Source organism: Trematomus bernacchii, unplaced genomic scaffold, assembly GCF_902827165.1.
Source record: "Trematomus bernacchii unplaced genomic scaffold, fTreBer1.1, whole genome shotgun sequence".
NCBI lineage: Eukaryota > Metazoa > Chordata > Actinopteri > Perciformes > Nototheniidae > Trematomus > Trematomus bernacchii.
In genome coordinates this window covers 19,265,520-19,287,756 of record NW_022987593.1, presented here as the reverse complement: position 1 = coordinate 19,287,756, position 22,237 = coordinate 19,265,520, and the positions used below count along the sequence as shown (strand labels likewise).

The following is a 22,237-nucleotide window of genomic DNA, read 5'->3' as shown; positions in this document are numbered from 1 at the left end:
ACAGCTTCATAGCTGCGGCCCCACAACTGAGGGCTTGTCCATTAACACAATGTTATGGGGAATGGAAACTCAGCTGTGTGCTAACAAAGTGGATGGACAGGACGCTGAAACGGGGCTATTCACTCAGTTTTGCAGCATCCCACCTCCATTTATGGGCATGCGAGAGGTAAATCTGTCATCCCAGGAGGAGATGGGTTTCCTCTCAGCAGAGATTCAGGCTCTGGTGCAGAAACAGGCTGTGTCTGTTGTGCACAGAGAAAAGGGTCTTTATTCCATGTACTTCCTGGTTCTCAAGAAGACAAGGAAATTCAGACCTATTCTAGATCTCCGCGGCCTGAATTGACACATTTCCTGCAGGAAATTCTGCATTTTAACTATGAAACAGTTACTGGGGCTTGTGCAGCCAGGCGATTGGTTCACCACCATCGACCTGAAAGACGCATACTTTCATGTAGAAATTGCTCCAGAGCACAGAAAGTATCTGCGTTTTGCCTTCCAGGGGGTAGCCTACGAGTACAACAGGCTGCCGTTCGGCTATTCCCTATCCCCACGCACATTCAGCAAATGTGTGGCCACAGCGCTTCAACCGCTGCGCGCCCACGGCATGAGAGTTTTCTTTTACCTAGACGACCTCATAGTCATGGCTGGGTCCCGGGAACAGGCAATGTTTTGCACAGCACAATTGATCACACACCTAACCAAATTAGGCTTTGCAATCAATTGGAAAAAGAGACGCAGACGCGCTACGCGCCACCCTGTCAGAGAGCAGACGTGCGTCCCTTCTCCGGGCGGTTGACAGGCTGCGACAGGGGGCGACAGTGACAGCTTTAACTGTCATGCAGACTCTGCGTCTCATGGCGGCTGCTCACATTGTGGTCCCGCTGGGGTTATGCGCATTTGGATCCCAAGAGGCACAAACGGCGGCTGGTGACCATCCCCCCCTCAGTGGAGGGCAACCTCCGGTTTTGGGGGTCCCCGGATCACCTCCGGAGGGGATCTCCACTGGGACGGGTGACCTCCTACATCACAGTGTTCACGGACGCATCCAGAACAGGATGGGGAGGGACCTGCCTGAAGAGGGCTATAGGTGGGCGCTGGTCTCTAACAGAGTCACGACACAGCAACCTCCTAGAGCTACGGGCGGGAGTGTTAGTCCTCCGGCATTTCATGTCCCTAATTCAAGGGAGACATGTAATGGTCAGGAGCGACAACAGCACCACAGTGGCTTATATCAACAGGCAGGGCAGAGTCCACTCCGCCGCCTTGTTGACCACAGCAGAGAAACTGTGGTTATGGGCTTCAGAGGTGGTGTTATCTCTGAGAGCCCTCCGCATCCCGGGACTGGAGAACAGAGGGGCCGACCTCATGTCGAGGGGCTGCCAGGCGAGTGGGTGCTTCACCCAGAGGTGGTGAAGCAGATCTTGGCCCAGTTCGGGAGAGCGGAAGTGGACCTGTTCGCCATCCGGCGCAACAGCCACTTTGCCCTGTGGTTCTCCATGGCCCTGAGCGACGACCCGCCCTTGGGGGTGGACGCGTTTGCACACGAGCCATGGCCAAGGTAGCCCTCCACACTTTAGTCCACTCACACTCTGCACGGGGTCAGTGTTTGAGTGTGGGGCATGGGCACTTGCACTCTCCCTGTGATCCTTAGGGACTCAGAGAGGTAGGTGCACAGTGAGCTCATACAGGGCTGGGGATTCTCCCCATCTGCCTATGGGCGGAGGGGTGGGGGGGGGCCCTTAGCACTGTTTTTTGAGCACACTTTCTGCGAGGCAAGCGCAGCAGAGTGTGCTCTGTCAGCCACAGCCCAGACTTCTCCACGGTTACAACCGGGGTAAAGGAGAATGTGGGGCAGCAGCTGCTGACCAGAAAAGCCGGTCAGGGGCAGTAGGGTGGAATGGTATTGTTGGACGACATTGCGCGTATACATCACTGTCTGTCCTATTCCGCTCGCTGAAGAGAGGTGTAGGATGATAGTCAGGAGGCGAGGCCTCCTTTTATACGGTGAGATGCGCGCGCATTCAGGTAGGCCCGCCCCAAGGCCGGCTACGTCTATAGAAATCTCAGTAGGTGATTGCTTGCATAGAGGGTAGTACCCATAGAGTTCAGTAGAGGGCTCCATCTGTGTTAATATAACGCCGGGTTACAATACGTAACCCGGCGTTTTGTTTAAAAACATTTTTTGAAAGGTTTTGTGTTGAACATGAAGTTATCTTACGTTAGCTAACTCTACCAAAGGTTGGCATGTTAAGCGGCAGCTAGCTTAATACAAAGAGGGGTTTTGTGCTTTATTGTAAACTTTTCTTACAAATATGCATTAATCTACCTGAAACTGGAGAGACAGTTTTTTTTCTACTCAACTATTCAGACCAGTGTTGAGGAGATGCAACACATACTTTACATTAGTTGGGTCCGAATTATACTTTGAGCCAGTGGTTCCCAACCTGGGGGGCGCGCCCCACAAAGATTGCAGGGGGGGGCGCCAGGCCTCAGATGATTTGAAGCCAAATATCATATTTAGACTTTTATTTTTTTTTATTCTTTTTTTTTTTACATATAATTGTAACGCAATACATGATTGTCACTAAAAGCCTTATCTCTACATTACAATAAAATATAAAAAATAATTGATTAATTAATTTGAATCAAAATTCAAGTTAGTAGCTATTATAGGCATACAAAGACAGACATGTATAATTCTTTCTTTAATAGAAATGTTTCTTCTGCCCGTAAAGTGTCCAAACCAGGCTTTTCTGGATAAGCGCATGTTTAAAACATAGTCATTGTCCATGCCGGTTTCAGATTATTTGTCACAGTTGCTCCGATCAGATCGGTCTCCTCCATTTTGTAGATTATTTACGACTTTTTAATCCACATAAACACATCGGCAAAATCCGGCTTACTTTGAGCATGTGTTTTAAACAGTTTAATCCCTTTGTGAATTGTTTCCACTTGCGCCGTCCTTTAATTTCTTCATACAGCGGGAATCCAAATTAATTAATCCTGAGTCCAATAACCATCAAAGTCACTCCAATAGTGCTCCTTAATTACGCTTTCATCCTCCTTTAACAAAATACTTCACATTCATCCAGTTTGTGACAGTAGTTGTAGCATTTTTGAGACTTTTAAACTTTAATTACCGCTGTTGCGCCCCCCTTGTGTGTAAAAAATCGTGGTTCTATCGGGGCCAACAAACAGGGCTGAGTTTGCTAAACTAGAGAGAGAATCACTGGCAAGGGGGCTACAACTACAACAAGATGAACATATTTGACCGTGATTTAATTGTAATACACGTTTCAAAATGATGCCGAAGTAACAACATACTGATACCGGTTAGTAAAAACCATGAATTAATGCTTTGACAAGTCTGCAGACAGACGGCAGGTGAAAAACCTTTTAAAATGCGTGTTTTCTAGATGGAGATTGGCTAAGCTAATGCAATATATGCTCCGACCGTCCACACTCACAACAACGGCCTATACAGACATAAATAAACCAGCGACTGTATTCGCCATGACACAGAGAGTCTGTGGTTTGTACTTGTTTAACTTTTGTCTAGTTTCTGAACAGATATGAGGAGCTGTGAGCTTGAGTGCTAACAGCTAATGGCTGTGTTGTTTTTCTGGGGTTCTCATTGAAGATGACGTCACGGCTCTGCCTACACTGCGTTACTATCAGCGACGTGACCTGTCATACTCCAATGTAATGGAAAAACAACTAAAGAAAAACTAAATAGTAATAATAATAAAATGTCTCCACTGATCTGTGTTGTAAGTGTGATTTATGTATGATTCCAATCGCTTTTTATAGTCAAAATCAGCAAATTTGCCGAGCTCCGCTACAACTACGGGGAGCGATGAGAAGTGAGGCAGGGACGTGCTCTGCCTCTCGTAAGCCCACAGTAACTGGCTGGAGCACGGGCACTAATTTAGCGCGGGCACTTATTTTGTGAGCGCGCTCCAGCCAGTTACTGTGGGGTGAGGTGAGGCGAGGCACAGATGAGCTCTGCCTCACCTCAGAATGAGTCACCCCACAGAAACTGGCTGGAAAGCGGGCCCTAAGCGCATGCCTGTTCCCATCTCACTGTATGTCACCAATGTAATGTTTGTAGATCCCTTTATTACATTTATTCTCGCCATCCATAGTCTCTAAATAACTTATTTCACGTATATATGATATTTAGGCTCGCTGGTCTCATCATACAACGGCAATGAAAAAAGCAACAGGGGAGGCAGCCATAACCTCTGCCGCACTGAAGGGGGCGCACGTGAGCCCACAGGTTCTGGTTGCTACTGTAATTCTACGCAGAGACGATACACGCAAACAACAAACTAGACTTTTGAAACTACAGGAAGATAAGGAGGACTTTTACAAAAAAGTAATAGAGATTGTTGTCCAGAAGGATAGCATGGACTTCATCTTCAAGTCAAGGTAAGACCACATTTGTAATGAAAATGGGATCTTACTAAGAAAGAACAATCCAATATTTAGATTTTGGGTATCCTTTTGTTGAACGGTCTGTTTAAAATGAATCGAAGCATCAGACTAAAAAAGCTTTTGAAAATAACCGAATATTTCGATTAAGGTCAAAATATAATATTTGTAAATCTGACTCTGAAAGAGTCAGTGCCTCACCAGCCATGAACCTCACTGCACATCACTGCTTACTATAGTAACTACCCCAGTTCCTAAACTGTAATGGAAGCGCAGCATGAAGTGAGCCGGCCCTAACAAGGCCCAACGCGGCCTAGCAGTACCGAGCGAGGCCGAGGCCGACCGTGTGGTGGAAATGCGCCATTAGAGTCAAACTACTAGCTTATTGGTTATGAACAAGACTTCACTTTAAAATAGGGAACATATTCTTAGATATAAATACCTTATTTTGAGTTATTTAGACACAATTAACACTTATAGTTTCATGTCTTGTTACATAAGAATAGATCATATTTGTTAAGTGTTATTATGGTAGTGTTTTATAATGACTAATAAAGAGCCAATATACTGCTAATATGCATGTCAATTAACAACTAGTTGTAAGTTTAGAAAGTGGAAACTCCAAACAGGTTAAAAACTGTAAGACAGAAAAAGTGAAAAAGAGCTCTAATACCCTGAAGCTTTAAGTCTAATAAGTAATGGCCAGAGTTCAAAATTCTGGGTTAATAAATCATACATTCACGATCAGAATGTCCCCGAGTACAGATGCAGGTAATGAATAGGTAGGCTAAGATGAACTCTTTCTGGCAGGTTAGATGCATCCTGTGCTGCTAAGTAGGACACAGAACAAAGATGAGATGCAGGTGGTTGATGGTGAGCAGGTGTGTGTTAAACAGGTAACAAACTGCTGCTGCTTCATGATGACTGAGAGCATTATATTAGTATGAGCAGAGTGCACATGTGAACAAACTGTCCAAAGTGTGTAGAGCTGTTAAAGCTGACAGCTGATCAGCTGAAGCAGACGTGGCTTCAGTGACGCTTCAGAGGAAAGCCCTCATCCCTCCTCTAGTCTAATGTGCTCTGAGAGAACATTAAGGACTCTCTCAACGACCCCTTCACTTCCTCTCGTGTGATTACAAAGAAACATGAACACATTTATCTAGCATCAAGTGTCTGTCTGTTGTTTTGAAAGGACTTCTGAGAGTTGCCCCCCCGCCCCTCGCTACTATGATCATTTGAGCTTTTATTAAAACGCAAAAAGAGCCTTCTGTCACTTTTCTATTGAATAGTTTTAGAGAGCCACACCATTAAAGTGAAGGTACACAGACTTCTCATTAATATTAAACACAACGTGCTTCTACTTCACATCTGAAACTCTGCTCCATCTACACAAACGCACACACACAAGCACATGCGCACACAGTGCACGCACACACTCATACAGAACAATTGAATGTGTTTCCCGCTCTTATAGCACATCTGACATACAGTACTAAAGTCTGTATCATATCTTCTCACAGACCCCCTATATATAATTTAATTTTTGCCCTGCTATCATTTTACTCCATGAGCACAATGAGTAAGCGACCGGTTAAGCTGTTATCTGTCAGAGAGTTTCTTGACCACATTTTTGAGCCAGATGAAGAAGGGATTGAAGTGGAACCCGAAATAGAGGAAGATGTCTGTACCGACGCCATTATAAGACTGATGTTCCGAGAGCGAGCCGAAAAAAGCACTGTTAGACATGGGCGGAGCCTCTCTGGTGGTTGACTAATCAGAACAGAGTGGCCGAGCTGACCAATCGGAGCACACTAGGCTCACAGGGAGGGGGGGGCAAGAGCTCCAACGAGTCGTTTAGTGGAGAGAGTGAATACTGCTGAATACACACACTTTACAGAGATGCTGTATGCGAAACCAATGTGAGTTTGGAAAATTGCACAGTATAAATCTATTTTAGTATACCTCAACAATGTAATTATGATCAGTGGAAATGGCCATGACATGGGCCCTTTAAAACAAATCCAGAGTTACGTGTTTCTGTAAGAAAGGACAGTAACAGAAGAGCTCTGTGGCTTCAGGCTTGATCGCCATTCAAATTACAGCGTTGGTTTCCCCAAAGATGGGCGGGGCCGTAAAGTGACGTAGATTTTACTCTCATCTATTATTCAAAACGTTTATTTATTCTAACGTAAATTACATGCCAGTGTTTTATCTTTTTATTTAGCGAGTTGTTTTTGCATGTTTAACTGGGAATGTTTTCATGTTGAACCGGAGATACGTCACTTCACTTTGTCTTCTTCGTCCCTTTTACGTTCCAGACAATGCATGGCTCAGCGTAACAGACAGAACAGCGACCCCAGGTGTGTACATTGGAATTACATCTTAATTACTGAAGGAAAATACTTTACCTAGTGTTTGTTAACTGGGTTTTTAATGCAGTTGGCTTTTCTTAATGGTTACAATATTGCTATGAGTTATATCTGAAGCAAATTATGTTTCTGAAGATGTGTAGTCAATTCCACCCTTCAATTTAGCATAAATGTGAACTCTCATTACAGGAACAATACCGGAAACAGACGTAGGAAAGATCCTCAGCTCGCTGATTAGATGTTTTAGCCGCAATGCACGTTGGGATATTGTGTTTATGCGATGTGAAATCCGAAAACATTAAAAAAAATAAAAATAATACTTTATTCCGAGTGTTCTTGCTTTTCTCTTTGGAAGTCATCACATAACGGCATTGTAATACACGGTTCGACTGTATTAAATATTACACATCTGCCGTAGTTCTTTATTTATAGAGCCCTGATGAGAAGACTTCTGGACAAACAGGAAGAAGTGCCACCGAAACTGAATATGTGACATGGATAATAAATATATCAACAATTAAACAACATCTTACATTTCTTTTCACAAAATACGTCTCCTTGCAGTATCAATAGTAATTCGGCTGACTTTTATATTTGATCCAATTGGTAGATAGGTCATATTTACATCATAACGGTGCACAGCTGATAGAAAAGGACTTGTAGTTTTTAAAGATATTACTGATTTTCTTTGAATATAAGAATGTAAATACTGAGTTGAGAGAATAGTCAGGGGATTTGGGTGATGGGAGACACATCTATGGAATCACAATTTCAATAGCTTGCCATTACATGACGGATATACCTTTCTGTCTGTGATGTTTTACAAATCAGATATTAATGTGTAGAAGTAAAACATGAGAAATAGTATAGCAATATCCTGTAAAATTATGTAAAAACATGAATAAAACTACACATCTTCAGATGTTGTACATACATAAGTGTCCTACACTAATAATACAAAGTTATTATTAGTATGCTGTGTGTACCTTGTGTGCACCGCCTAGTTGTTAAAGCACGTTATTGAATTATTTGTGTTGAATAATGTTATTTTTGTTGAATAATGTTATTTGATGAAAATAATATTAAGAGTACATACTTTCATAGGGGGAAAGTAGAAGGTCAATGATAGAAATATAGAATATAAAAAATCAAGAAGATACTGTAAGTGATCTCTACAATAAAACAGTTTAGTGCCGGATGTACAAAGATATTAATATGAGGATGTGCAAAACAGACAAACTAATTAACCTTTATTAAGACATTAAAGAATACTTTAGGTTAAGGTCTTCTTTAAATAAGAAAAAAGCTTTGGGGGTATCTACACATAAATATTAAGCCTGACAAAGTACTTAACGTCTAATATATTGCTTTCCTGCAATGTTAACTATGTTGAAGCACTTATTTCAACTGATATTATACACATTAATTATACTCTTATGTATGTAGAGAGTATAAGACATGTGCAGAATTTGACAGTTTAATGGTGGAGGTATACACACATATTGATAGATGTCTTGTAATGCACTGTTGAGGAACCTGTGACCCAAGTTTTTCATTCATTGCATAACTACACCGTAGTTGTGTATATGTCAATAAACCTTTGAAAATCTTGAAATCTTGAAAGGGATGTGCAAAATAGCCATTATATACAGTTTTTAATTAACTATTAGTAGAGAATAACGAGTAATGAATATACTTTATAGGGATCTGCAGATAAATGTTTAGTCTTCTCAAGCACCAACTATCACATATCTTGCCTGATTGTTGGCACTTGACAATCACCTTTCCCTGAATTTTACTCAGGTGTAACTAAAGTCTGCTTTAAGGGTTGTTTATATTTCACATCATTAATCAGAATCTGCAAAGTAACTAAAATAAATGTAGTGGAGTAAAAATACCAGGTTAACTTCTGAATTGTAGTGGAGTAGAATTACAAAGTAACAATGAGCTGTCATGTGGGTATATATTAATGCTGCCCATTATGTACACAAGCGATTTTCACCCATTTATTAATTACATGTTTTAAATTTGTACACACCAATTTGTTTCCTATCGCCTAAACCTCCAGAGCTGTATACAGTTTAATACTGTCAACTTCTAATTTTGGGAAAAACGAAAACGTCTTTTAAAACTACAATTCCCAGTAGAGACGTGCCATAGAACATGTTGCGAAACACAATAGCCAGCATGTGTAGTTCTGGGGGGGGCGTTCGAGTCCAGTTTTGGTTAGTCTGCCGTGGTTTCGTTCCATTTCAAAGAGCCGTTTGACGCTCGGTGTAACCTTGGCGCACTGCCACTCCAACATCCAATCCCAGAGCTTGAAGATTAATCACGGGGTTTGTCAACGGGACTGTAGTCCCAAACAATAGCTGGGGATTATGGGTAGTGTCTTCGGCCATCCTAAACTCTGAATTTTTTTTCGGATAGCATATCGCATTAACACCATATCCCAACGTGCATTGCGGCTAAAACATCCCGAGCTTCAAGCTGAGGATCTTGGGTAATCAGTTTACCGTCTACGTCTGTTTCCGGTGACTTTATTTACGGCTAAAAAGCATGCTAAAAAGCTCAAGATTATAGAATCAAACGAATAAATAAAAACAAGGATAATTGTGTGTTATTGTTGAGTAAATAACAGTGTGTTAGAATAACAAATTAGAAGGAAAAAAAGATTTAAAAAAATAAAGATTTCATTATTCTGAGGCTCTGAGCCACATTTATTTTCCTCACAGACGGCAAAAAAAGTCCGACATTATACGATTTAAAATAAAAACAATAATCGTGGCTTGGTATTGAGTAATAACATGTTTTTCTGAACCACACAGCTTCCGGTCTACCAAGAGCCGACCGGACAAAAATAAGTGGTGAAGGCACGAAATGTGGCATGTCATATGCACGCAAAACTCGGCCTCAGATCTCAATGGGAATGGTTAGCGTATCATATGCACGCAAAATATGACTTCTGCGTATGTATTGCACACATTTCCAATGTGTAAAGTCGTGTCATTTGTACGCAGACTGAAGAGAGTGGGTTGGTTTGGGGATACGTGGAGAGGTTTGGACCATGTAGACCTCCAAGCCTACATAGGGCTGTTGATTTTGGCAGGAGTTTATCGGTCGAACAATGAGGCTACACAAAGTCTGTGGGATGCAGAGTCCGGGAGGCCTATATTTCGGTCAACTATGTCCTTACAGCAGTTTCATGTCTCTGCCAGTCTGGTTAGGAGTCTGCAAGCCCCAGGCGCTTCTCTGGCCACTCTCCCCCAACAAGGACAGGGGCAGAAAACGAAAAGATGCAAGTTCTGTGCCCCTAGGGACAACAAAACCAGCCTTACTTGCTATAAATGTAATGTCTACGTTTGCAAGGCACACTCCGACCCGATAACAAAATGCCATTGCTGTGTCCGAAAACACACACACACACACACACACACACACACACACACACACACACACACACACACACACACACACACACACACACACACACACACACACACACACACACACACACACACACACACACACACACACACACACACACACACACACACCACACACACACACACACACACACACACACACACACACACACACACACACACACACCACACACACACACACACACACACACACACACACACACACACACACACACACACACACACACACACACACACACACACACACACACACACACACACACACACACACACACACACACACACACACAAATTATATGCATTAACCATTCCAATGTGCCCATCCCCCCATGTGAACCACAACTGGCAGGCACACAGATATACACACACACATACATATACACAGATGAATATTCTTGTTAATGTTCTGATGTTCTTTGAATTTGGTCTCTGTTTTGATTTTTTTTTGTTTACAATAAATGTTAATTACATCACACGAAAAAAAAAATGTGTTCAGTGTCTATTCTTTGTATATTTTCTGCAGTTTTTCATGTATACCAGTAGTCTGATACACTATTTAAAGTTTGAAAGGGTGTTAAATAAAATATGGTGATGATTAATGGTTTTTGTGTCAATGTAATAGCAGTTGAAACAGGAGCGGTCAAATTTGACCGGGAACACCAAAGTAAGGGGGGGAAAACGAACACAACAGGAGGGTTAAAGGTTCGGAGGGATTATGCAGTGAAGGTTTTTTTTGTTATATTTAAATGTAAAGATCAACATGGCTCTGCCACAGTCAGTGAACTAAACCACAGAAGAAGAAAGTAGACTTTAGCATTAAAATACTCAGTGAGGATCAGTGTAATAACCGCCTGATGTCTGGAGAACTGACCTGAGAGTCTTCAGTCTGCAGTCTGGACTCTCCAGAAGATCTCTCAGCAGCTTCATTCCTGAATCCTGAAGATTGTTGTGACTCAGGTCCAGATCTCTCAGATGGGAGGGGTTGGACTTCAGAGCTGAGGCCAGAGCAGAACAAGTGATCTCTGACAACCTGCAGCATATCAGTCTGAATAAAGAAAACATGATATAACTTTAGAAAACAATGTTCCTGTTTGAAATAACTCCAGGTTTAATAATTTGATCAGAGCTGAAGAAGTTTAGAAAGTGGAATCTCCAAACAGGTCAAAAACTGTAAGACAGAAAATGTGAAATCGAGATGATAGTCCGTGAGGTGTTGTGTTATGAGCGGTCAGAAAAATCAATGCGCATCCACATTCATGATCAGATATCGCCGTTTATTTAAAGAAAAACTGAAAAAATACTAAACAAAACTCTAAACTCTTAAACAAAAGATTCTAAGCCATACGGCGTATCTTGGGTATATTTTTTCATCCAGAATTCACCCTGCGGTCTCTATCGTGCAGCTAATAAATTGTTTGCCTTCCACTCATCATGAGCACCTGTCACCTGTCGTCTATTAAACGGCCAAAACCACGCCTATGTGACGCCACCATAATAATACATTGATAGTTGGCATCAATCAAAAACAATAATACATATAAATAATAAAACATCATATATAAAACATTCATAATTTTTCATTATAAATATAAATAAGATAGAAATGCAAAATGGCTTCAACATGCTGTATGTAGTGAGGTTTGTGCTGAAGCGTTTGTCTGACGCGCTGCTGTGGCTCGTTTGAAAGGAAATCCAACCACTGTTAATAAACAATGGCCAGTCAGATTCAGCAAGATATTTAGTAAACGTCCGGTCACCAGAGCGCTGTAGTGCTGCCTCTGCTGTATAACTACTCTATGTGACAGTGTAAGAGAGACGATGGGCACTTCATATTCATAAAGTACCGCCAGTTACATATTTCAAACTTTTCCACCAAACCAACCAGACTTGTATGGACAGTTAGTTCCTGAAGTTAAATCATGCTCCATCTGTTTTAATATTTTTACTCTGAGAGCAGCCGTGTTGCATTCTGGGAGCTTGTTCATCACAGCAGTGGATTTAAGCAGCAGAATGCCGGCACGTGTACAGCCTCTAACCCAAGCTGCAAACATTGCTCCGGTGCTCGAGCGGCACTTTGATAAATACATATTGATCTCAGTACAGTAGTAACAGATGGAGAACTGACCTGAGAGTCTCCAGTCTGCAGTCTGGACTCTCCAGAAAATCACTCAGTAGCTTCACTCCTGAATCCTTCAGATCGTTGTAACTCAGGACCAGGTCTCTCAGATGGGAGGGGTTGGACTTCAGAGCTAAGGCCAGAGCAGCACAGCTGATCTCTGACAAACTGCAGTGCCTCAGACTGAATAAAGAAAACATAATGTAACTTTAGAAAACAATGTTCCTGTTTGAAATAACTCCAGGTGTAATAATCAGTTCAGAGCTTAATAAGTTTAGAAAGTGGAAACTCCAAACAGGTTAAAAACTGTAAGACAGAAAAAGTGAAATTGAACTGATAGTCCGTGTTCTTTTGTTTCAATAGTTATATTTCTTAAACCAATAAACAGAGAGGAGACTGCAGGCTCTTTAGTTTCTGCTTTTAGTCTTATTAAATAATCGAATTATCTTTGGGGAGAGGGATGGAACTCTCAGAAGATAATGAATAACAAAAGCCCTCGCTCAATAACATGGGGGGGAGGCTTTATAAAGAATGACATCATCAAGGCATGTATATTAATATTTCCTTGAGAAATGTCAGCCTATATAACCACAAGGCGCGGTCCGTGGTGAGGTTTGTGCTGAAGCGTTCGTCTGATGCGCTGCTGTGGCTCATTTGAAAGGAAATCCAACCACTGTTAATAAACTATGGCCGGTCAGATTCAGCAGGAGAGTCAGTAAACGTCCGGTCAGCAGAGCGCTGCTGTCTCTGCTGTATAACTACTCTATGTGACAGTGTAAGAGAGACGATAAACACTTCATATTCAAAAAGTACAGCCAGTTACATATATTCAAACTTTCCCACCAAACCAACCAGACTTGTATTGACAGTTAGTTCCTGAAGTTAAAGGTCCCATGCAGGGCTAGACATTATAAATGGCCCGCTGGGCCGGAAGCACTATTTAGACACCCCGGGCCAGCATAACGTACTTTCCACTTGCCCGCTCGGGCCATTAAAAATATTGCTTTAAAAAAAACAGTAAGACATAAAATCACATTGTCCTGTGGTATTGGTATTTTGACAAGCAATTTTGTTAAATTGTTTCGTTTATTAACGCTACAACATAGCATTTCGTGAGGCGGTTGTCGTTGTTGGATGAAAAGCAAACAGCTGTTTGCTGCGGAGTAGAGCGCAGTGCGAGCAGGCTCCCGTACGGGAGCGCGCTCGTTCACTACAGACTTTCGCGCCACCTAACCATTCGCCAAAATGTTTTTAAAACCACCGGTAACCGGCCAAGCGCCGGGCAAAAAACAATCTTCAAATAAAAGAAAGTCATCGGAGGAGTTAAAGGAGAGTGACAGGGAGTATGAGAAGAAGAGGGAGAGAAAGTTTCAGTCACACTGGCTTGATCGATGGAGTTGGCTTCAATATGATGCCAACATAAACAAGGTATTTTGTCAGCTCTGCCAATGCCGACCTATGCTGACAAGTAAGTGAAGAGTAGAAAATATAAAGGTATATTCTCTATAGGGAAATGTCCCAGCAGTTTAGGATAATGAAGGTTCTAATCTAATCTATTACATAGCCATTACATGTCTAACTCCTGATGACAGGAAGGCAGAAAGCGCATTATACAAATAATAATACTCATAGCAGAAATGTCTCCCTCCTTATTTTTCTTTTAACAATGACCACAATATAATAATTTGAATAAACTAAATATGAACAATTGAGGAAAATGAGGAAGAATTGATGATTCAAATGTTGTAGTACAAGTAGTAATCTATAGTTTGTATAAATTATCGCTACGGTGCTCGAGCTCGAACTTTGATATATACATATTAGTCTCAGTACAGAAGTAAAAGATAGAGAACTGACCTGAGAGTCTTCAGTCTGCAGTCTGGACTCTCCAGAAGATCTCTCAGCAGCTGCACTACTGAATCCTGCAGATCGTTGTAACTCAGGTCCAGATCTCTCAGATGGGAGGGGTTGGACTTCAGAGCTGAGGCCAAAGCAGAACAGCTGATCCCTGACAAACTGCAGTCACTCAGTCTGAATAAAAAAAACATGATATAACTTTAGAGAACAATATTCCTGTTTGAAATAACTCCAGGTTTAATAATCTGATCAGAGGTGAATAGGGTTTTAATGTCAGTGATGATGTAGAAACAATCCATTGATAATCTGGAACTTTAACTTGTATCCGATCTTTAACAACTCCTTCATCTCCCTCACAGCTCATCAGTACTCACAGCATCTTCACTGACTCATGGAGCACAGTGTGAGTCTGTGGAAGCTTAAATACTCTCCCTCACACTTTCACCTTCTCTTTGTTATTCTGCTGAATATTCAGTCATTAGCAAAAGTGAGAAAAAAAATATATTTTAAATGTATTTGTTCTCAGGCAAATTCAGAACATGATAAATAAAAACAGATCTGTATGAACTGCAGTCAGTGAACTGACCTGAGAGTCTCCAGTCTACAGTTTGGACTATTCAGTCCAGAACTCAGATTCACTCCTGAATCCTGCAGAGCGTTGTCACTCAGGTCCAGATCTCTCAGATGGGAGGGGTCGGACTTCAAAGCTGAGGCCACAACTTCACATTCAATCGCTGAAAGTCCACAGCCAGTAAGTCTATAATAACACATATATTATAACAGGTGTTCAAAATAAAGGAGACATTATATTAACCTCAAGCATTTAATGAAAAAAGATTTGACATATATTCTGATAGACATTTGCTGTCAGTCCATTTAATGTTATATATAATAATATATTATAATAGAGTTTAATGTGTGCGTTGTCAGTGTGATCTGATCACATGTCTGTGCTCCTGCTGTCAGTGACTGTAAACAAAGAAACAGAAATTAGACAAATCAATTGACAATATTAGAGATGTACATATTTAAATGTTCATTAATATTTGGATGTGAATGATGGAAGAAGGATGCTTAGGCTTCTCTGAGCATCTGAAAATGTACTGCGCACACAAACACAATTAACAAACCAATAAAGTTTCAATATTTTCAACTGAATACCATCAGATATTCCCAGTATATCAGCATTAAGACATAACTCTGTTATTGGTGGGAAATTATATAGATCTTACTTTAAACCCTAATACATTGTGATATAAATGTGTGTGTTTGTTAAATGAAAAATAACTACTAGAAAGTAATAATAACTGCTTTCACTAATAACTGTAAATCCTGCTGTGTGGTGTGATCACATGCTGAGAAACCTCTAAAGTCCTTCATGTGTTTGATATGTCGCCTCCATCACTCAATATGAAGAGAGAAACGGTTCAATTGAACTATTATTATAAATAAATAGAAGAACAGGGTTGGTTTATTTTGCTCTCATAGTATTTAAACAGCAGAAATGTTATAGTGTTTATTTGAATAATTACACTTCTGATCCACATTAGTTTATAAAGTAATCAGATATGGACTTACTTGGCCTTCCTGCAGTTCCTGACAGCTGGAATCAGTCTCCGTCGTCCCTCATCTGATGTTTTGTACTTCTTCAGGTCCAATTCATCAAGAACCTCCTCTGACATCTGCAGCATGTAGGCCAGAGCAGAGCAGTGGATCACAGAGAGTTCCTTCTCTGATCTGTTCTCTGACTTCAGGAACTCTGTGATCTCCTGATGAACTGAGTGGTCGTTCATCTCTGTCAGACAGTGGAAGATGTTGATGCTCCTGTCAGGAGAGATTTGATCACTGCTCATCTCCTTCAGGTTGCTGATGGCTCTCTGGATGATTTCTGAACGGTAGTCTATGCGACCCAGCAGGCCTCCTAACAGTCTCTGGTTGGACTCCAGTGAGAGGCCGTGGAGAAAGCGGACAAACAGGTCCAGGTGGCCATTTTGACTTCTGAGGGATTTCTGCATGGCTCCCTTTAGGAAGACAGGCAGGGTTGGGTAATCCTGGTATTGGCTGTTGCCATAGTCTTTCTGCAGGAAGTCCTTCACTACCGCTGTGTTCCTGTTGGTGTAACAGTGCAACATGTAGACTGCAGCCAGAAACTCCTGAATGCTCAGATGAACAAAGCAGTAAACTGTTTTTTGGAAGATCACTCTCTCTCTTTTGAAGATCTCTGTACAAACTCCTGAGTGCACCATGGCCTCGGTGACATCAAGACCACAGCGCTCCAGGTCTTCTTGGTAGAACATGATGTCTCCTTTCTCCAGATGTTCAAACGCCAGCCTGCCCAGCTTCAGAAGAACCTCCCTGTCAGCCTCCGTCAGCTGCTGTGAACTCGTCTCATGTCCCTTATCATACTTCTGCTTCTTCCTCTTTGTCTGGACCAGCAGGAAGTGTGAGTACATGTCAGTGAGGGTCTTGGGCAGCTCTCCTCTCTGGTCTGTAGTCAACATGTGGTCCAGAACTGCAGCAGAGATCCAGCAGAAGACTGGGATCAGACACATGATGTGGAGGCTCCTGGAGCTCTTGATGTGAGAGATGATTCTGCTGGACAGGTCTTCATTACTCGATCTCCTCCTGAAGTACTCCTCCTTCTGGGCATCAGTGAAGCCTCGTACTTCTGTTACCCTGTCCACACACTCAGGAGGGATCTGATTGGCCGCTGCAGGTCTGGAAGTTATCCAGACGAGAGCCGAGGGAAGCAGCTCCCCCCTGATGAGGTTTGTCAGCAGCACGTTGACTGAGGACTGCTGTGAGACATCAGACACAACCTCATTGTTTCTGAAATCCAGAGAAAGTCTGCTTTCATCCAGGCCGTCAAAGATGAGCAGCACTTTACAGACAGCCAGCTGCTCTGCTGGGACCTTCTGTAAGGTTGGATGGAAAACATGGAGCAGCCTGAGAAAACTGTACTGCTCATCTTTGATCAGGTTCAGCTCCCTGAAGGAAAGCGGGATCACCAGACTGACATCTTGGTTTTCCAAACCCTCGGCCCAGTCCAGAGTGAACTTCTGCACTGAGAAGGTTTTTCCAACGCCAGCGACTCCGTTGGTCAGGACCGCTCTGATGTGAGCCTGTTGGTCAGGTAAGGCTTTAAAGATGTCCTGACACTTGATTGGAGTGTCATGGAGGGTCTCTTTCTTGGAAACTGTCTCCAGCTGCCTCACCTCATGTTGGGTATTAACCTCTTCACTCTGACCTTGTGTGATGTAGAGCTCGGTGAAGATCCTGTTGAGGAGGGTTTCACTTTCATCAGTTCCTTCAGTCACACGTTCACATCTCCTCCTCAGACTGACCTTATGTTCATCTAAAACCTCCTGCAGACCACTATCTGCTGAAAGAGAAGGAAACATGAGAGAATGAGAAAATGCTTTTGAGAATCCAACTATAAAACAATAAAAACAGACAGAGTTTAACATTTTTATAAAACAGCTTACTGTCTATGCTCAACAGTATACCTAATCAAGAACAGAACAACCAGGAAGAATCCTGCTTTACTATCTTCTGTAAAAGTTATTTGCTAACGTTCCCCTTTAGATATGTCCAGTGTTTCTACTAATGAAAGCACTGCCGTCTGTTTTAATACACACTTCAAAAAACAATGCCTGGAAGAAGATCAGATGACACTCTGAGCCAATGAGAGTTCATACAAGAGTAGAGACCCAGCGCCCCAACGGATCTAAAGGCGCTGCATGTGTTCGGCCTCTTACTTTTTACAAAGCTGGTCTGACTGGCTGTCTGCAGTCCAGCTCTGGTTCTGGATCTTTCTCCACACTGGGGACAGGAGGAGTCTCCTGATAGAGGTCGCTGCTCCCAGTATGAGGTGATGCACTGTCTGCAGAACCAGTGTCCACAGCTGGTAGACACTGGATCCTTCAGGACGTCCTGACACAGAGCACAGCTGGACAGCTGCTCCTCCACAGGAACACTACTCTTCCTCTTCCTTCTGTGGATATGAACACATTCTTTATAGCACTTTACATTAGAGGAGCTGATTCTCACCAATGGTACTGTTATGGCAGAATGTTTATCACAGCGTATTTCTGATATATTCATTAATGTCACATGGTTATAATAAGCTATAGTATAGTGGAATGTGTGTTGTTCATTTGGTTTGCTGGAAAATGGCCCATCTATAGGCAACCAGCTGAAACTCTTCACCAGCAGCAGTTGTATACATTGGCATGTGTGGTAGCTGCTAAATAAGGTCATGAAATCTGGGATCATGTAGAACTCAGAGGATGCAACATATATGACTGTATAAGGTTGGAACATGTCCAAGTTCAGGAGAACTGACAATGTGTGTGCGTTAAACATGATTAGGGAACATGTTCGTGTGTCATTTAGAAAACCTATATCTCCCCTGTGTTTTCTTGTGTTCGTGGGAGCATTTCTGCGATTGGTTGCTGTTGAAGCAAGGTAATGTTGTTTGGTGGTGCGCAACTAAATAATAATGATTAATCTCAACTATTTCTGTGTTTGTGTTTCATTGATTCCTCTCCGTTTCATTCTTTCCTGTTGTGTGAGTGCTGGATCGCCACAACAGTACAACAAGGTGGACAATTCTAGTTTGATATTTAAAAAGGTCTATATCTCTATATAATATATCTTAGTGATCAGGTATAGTTTACACTTCACATTATTATGAAAGCAAACAGCATCCCGTCTGGATTCATCACCCAGAGGAGCACATGTTCACTGTATCTACTAAGACACACCCAGCTGTATTAACCTGGTGCACTATAGCATTATAAACACAATATACATACAATCTGCTGTGAATTAATTACAATAAACATAGCATTAAAAGCACAGAGCATAAAAACATTTCAAATGTTTTCTGAATGAGACCGGTTTGATTAAAGCTAGGCTAACATTGTAGCTGCTCCATCAACACTCAGAATGACTTCATGTAGTCATAAGCACAGCAGTGACTATATTGTTACTACCAGTGACGGCCGGTCCATAGGGGCGCTAGGGGCGCCGCCCCACCTCTTCCCATATTAAAAAATAAAAATAAAAATAAAAATAAAAATAAAAAATATATTTAAAAAAATATATATATTTTTATTTTTATTTTTAATGAACAAGGTAAATATTATATAATTGGTATCAGTAAAATGTATAATCTACAATAAAATATCGTTTAAAATTGTGTTACGATGTCTAAAGTTACTGATAAGTCACATGTTTCCTGCCTGGCCTTGCCCGTGTACCTTCTCTCGTCTGGGCGCTAAGAGAGGAGCCCTCAACCAGTGCAGCAGCAGCCACTAGCAGCTGACTGTTGCTATCTGTAACGTGTAAACTATGCCGCGAAAACATAATTTCAGCCAATCAGCGTCGTCAAATATGATGGTCACAGGGCTCCTACGTGAGCACCCGGTGCAGTCTGTGAGTTGTTTGGACTCGTATCCAAGGAGACAAAACAGGAAGCTGTCATACACTCTGGAAGCTACAGCTAATGAAAACTCAGTTTTTGACATAAAAATTGAATTATGGATCGTCAATCATTTTTCAAAGTGACAGACACATTGGATTAACCTATGGATTAACCTTCAGCTGCGTTTTTCTCATTTTTGATCAGAATTGTTATTCTGCAAAAGGTGAGCATATCTCCATGTTTTGCTACCGAAAGCTACGTCGTGTGATGTCTGGATTTGCTTCCCCTGTCGCGAGTTCTGATCGCTCAGTGATGATACTTATATTTCTAGAATATGTGGAATCTCAGCTTGTAAGCTTGTTTGTGCATATCCGATAAGTATATCGATTGATTTTTTTTTTTGTGATCACATTTTTATTGATGTTAATACACAACATGTACAACCACAACAATTTTTTTTAAATGAAATAACTGAAAGTACACAAGAGAAACAAAATGAGATAAAGGTAATTACTTACAAAGAAATACAAAATGCAGAATACAGAAAACGCATGTAAGCTAAAAATAATAACAAGACAATGAAAATAAAACAAACCCTACCCTCCCTCCCAGACATATAAACACACACACACAGACAAAGACAAAGACACACACACACACACATAGGGTGTTCGCTGTTGGGTGCCAGCACTCCATCAGCGCTATCAGACAGGAGTGTATACCATCACTAACACATACACACACACAGGGAAACGCAAAGGTCGCAATTGAAAAGGCTGTGGAGAAATCATTCTAAAAGATCTTTGAAGGAATCGACTGCAGAGCGCCAATTGTTTACATTAGTGTCATTTGTCCTATTTATTCGGGCAGTTGACAACTCTAGATAAACAACATCCAGAGATGCAAGGACCCAGTGTCTGAAAGTGAGGGAATTAGGAGGCTTCCATCGAACCGCAACCATCTTTTTTGCAGCTGTTAGGCCAGCTAGTAAGATGCGCATCTTAAGCTTGGTGATATTGAGCTTTGACAGATCATTCAATAGAAGGGCGGGTACAGTCAACGGCACTGTCACTGAAAGCACACGTGACATGCCAGAAGCCACTTTAGTCCAGAATAGTGTGACTGGGGGACAGTCCCACATCATGTGCATAAACGTGCCAGGGGCCTTCATAGTGCATAGACTACATGAGGGATCGTCTATCATTTTCATGCAGTGAAGTTTACGCGGGGTAAGATATGTTCTGTGGACATAGTTAAAGTGGATCTGTTGGTGATCGGGATTCCGAGAAGCTTCTTTTATGCTTGACCAAACACCCTCCCAACTGAAATCAGTGTCTAAAACTGGGCAGTCACGTCTCCATACTCTGTCCAGCTGTAGGTTATCGTAGGAAGCCTCCAGAAAGAAATTATACAGTGTAGACACCATGCCTCTGTTTTTCCCTTGTACAGTAAACAACTTATAAAGAGGATGAACGGGTATAGGTTGTTGCCATGGGACACCATGTGCCTTGAGAGCAGATCTGAGCTGCAAATAGAAGAAAAATGAGCTACCTGGCAGATTGAACGCACTCTTAATTTCTTGAAAGGAGCACAAGCCCCTGTTATCATAAATGTCACTCAAGTGGTGAATACTGCTGTTGCTCCAATGAGAGGATGAGACAGGTCTCCCACCAATTAGCAGACCTTTATTATCAAATATAGGAGAAAGTGTGTGCCACTTGCAGGAAATCTTACATTGTGATTCAGCTGTGCGCCATATCTTGATGAGATGTGAAACTATAGGGCCAAAGCGTAGTTGACATTGTCTATTTGTTAAATTGGCAAAAAGGATATCATGCAGGTTCCAAGGTTGTACGATATTTTCCTCTATATTACGCCAGGAAACGGAAGCATTAGGGTTAAACCATACCAGTAACGGACGAAGCACAAATGACCAAAAATACAGTTTAAAATTAGGCACCGCCAGACCACCACCCTCCCTCCTCCGCTGTATAGTGGATAATTTCAGCCGCAGACGCTTTGAATTCCAGATAAATCGCGAAATAAAAGAGTGGATTTTTTTCCAATAGTCAACCGGGGGTGAGAGGGGGATCATTGAGCTGACAAAATTAATCCTGGGTAAAATGTTCATTTTGACTATAGATATTCGGGCCCGAAGAGAGTTCGGAAGGCTAGTCCATCTTTCCAAATCAACCTTAATCCTGTTCCATGCTTCTGAGTAATTATATGTTACAATGCGATTTAAAGATGGGAAAATTTCTATCCCAAGATATTTAAAGTGCTGGACAACTGGGACATTGGGTGGAAATTGAAGCATTTTAGCTGGCTCATTAAGGGGTAAGAGGGCGGATTTAGACCAATTAATCCTAAAGCCAGAGAGACAACCAAACTCCTCACAAATAGATAACAATACAGGCATAGATTGAGTCGGTTTCTCCATGAAAACCAGAATATCATCTGCGTATAGCGCCACCTGATGGTGAGTGTCACGAACAGAAATTGGATATATACTAGGGGATTGGCGTATCATTTGGGCTAGAGGTTCAAGGGAGAGTGCAAAAAGTGCTGGGCTCAGTGGACATCCCTGACG

At 41.8% G+C, this 22,237-nt stretch overlaps 1 protein-coding gene across 1 annotated transcript in view; it reads right to left on the bottom strand.

The window, feature by feature from the left end:
• Nucleotides 1-21,073, bottom strand: part of LOC117482006 (protein NLRC3-like) — a 39,160-nt gene extending 18,087 nt beyond the window's left edge. Inside the window, exons 1-6 of the mRNA XM_034129951.1 lie at nt 21,011-21,073; nt 15,798-17,584; nt 14,806-14,976; nt 12,372-12,545; nt 11,114-11,291; nt 9,095-9,099 (exon numbers count right to left, since the gene is read on the bottom strand). Coding sequence (XP_033985842.1) covers nt 9,095-9,099; nt 11,114-11,291; nt 12,372-12,545; nt 14,806-14,976; nt 15,798-17,584; nt 21,011-21,073 — 2,378 coding nt within the window. The remainder of the gene's footprint in view (nt 1-9,094; nt 9,100-11,113; nt 11,292-12,371; nt 12,546-14,805; nt 14,977-15,797; nt 17,585-21,010) is intronic.
• Nucleotides 21,074-22,237: the final 1,164 nt, after the last annotated feature.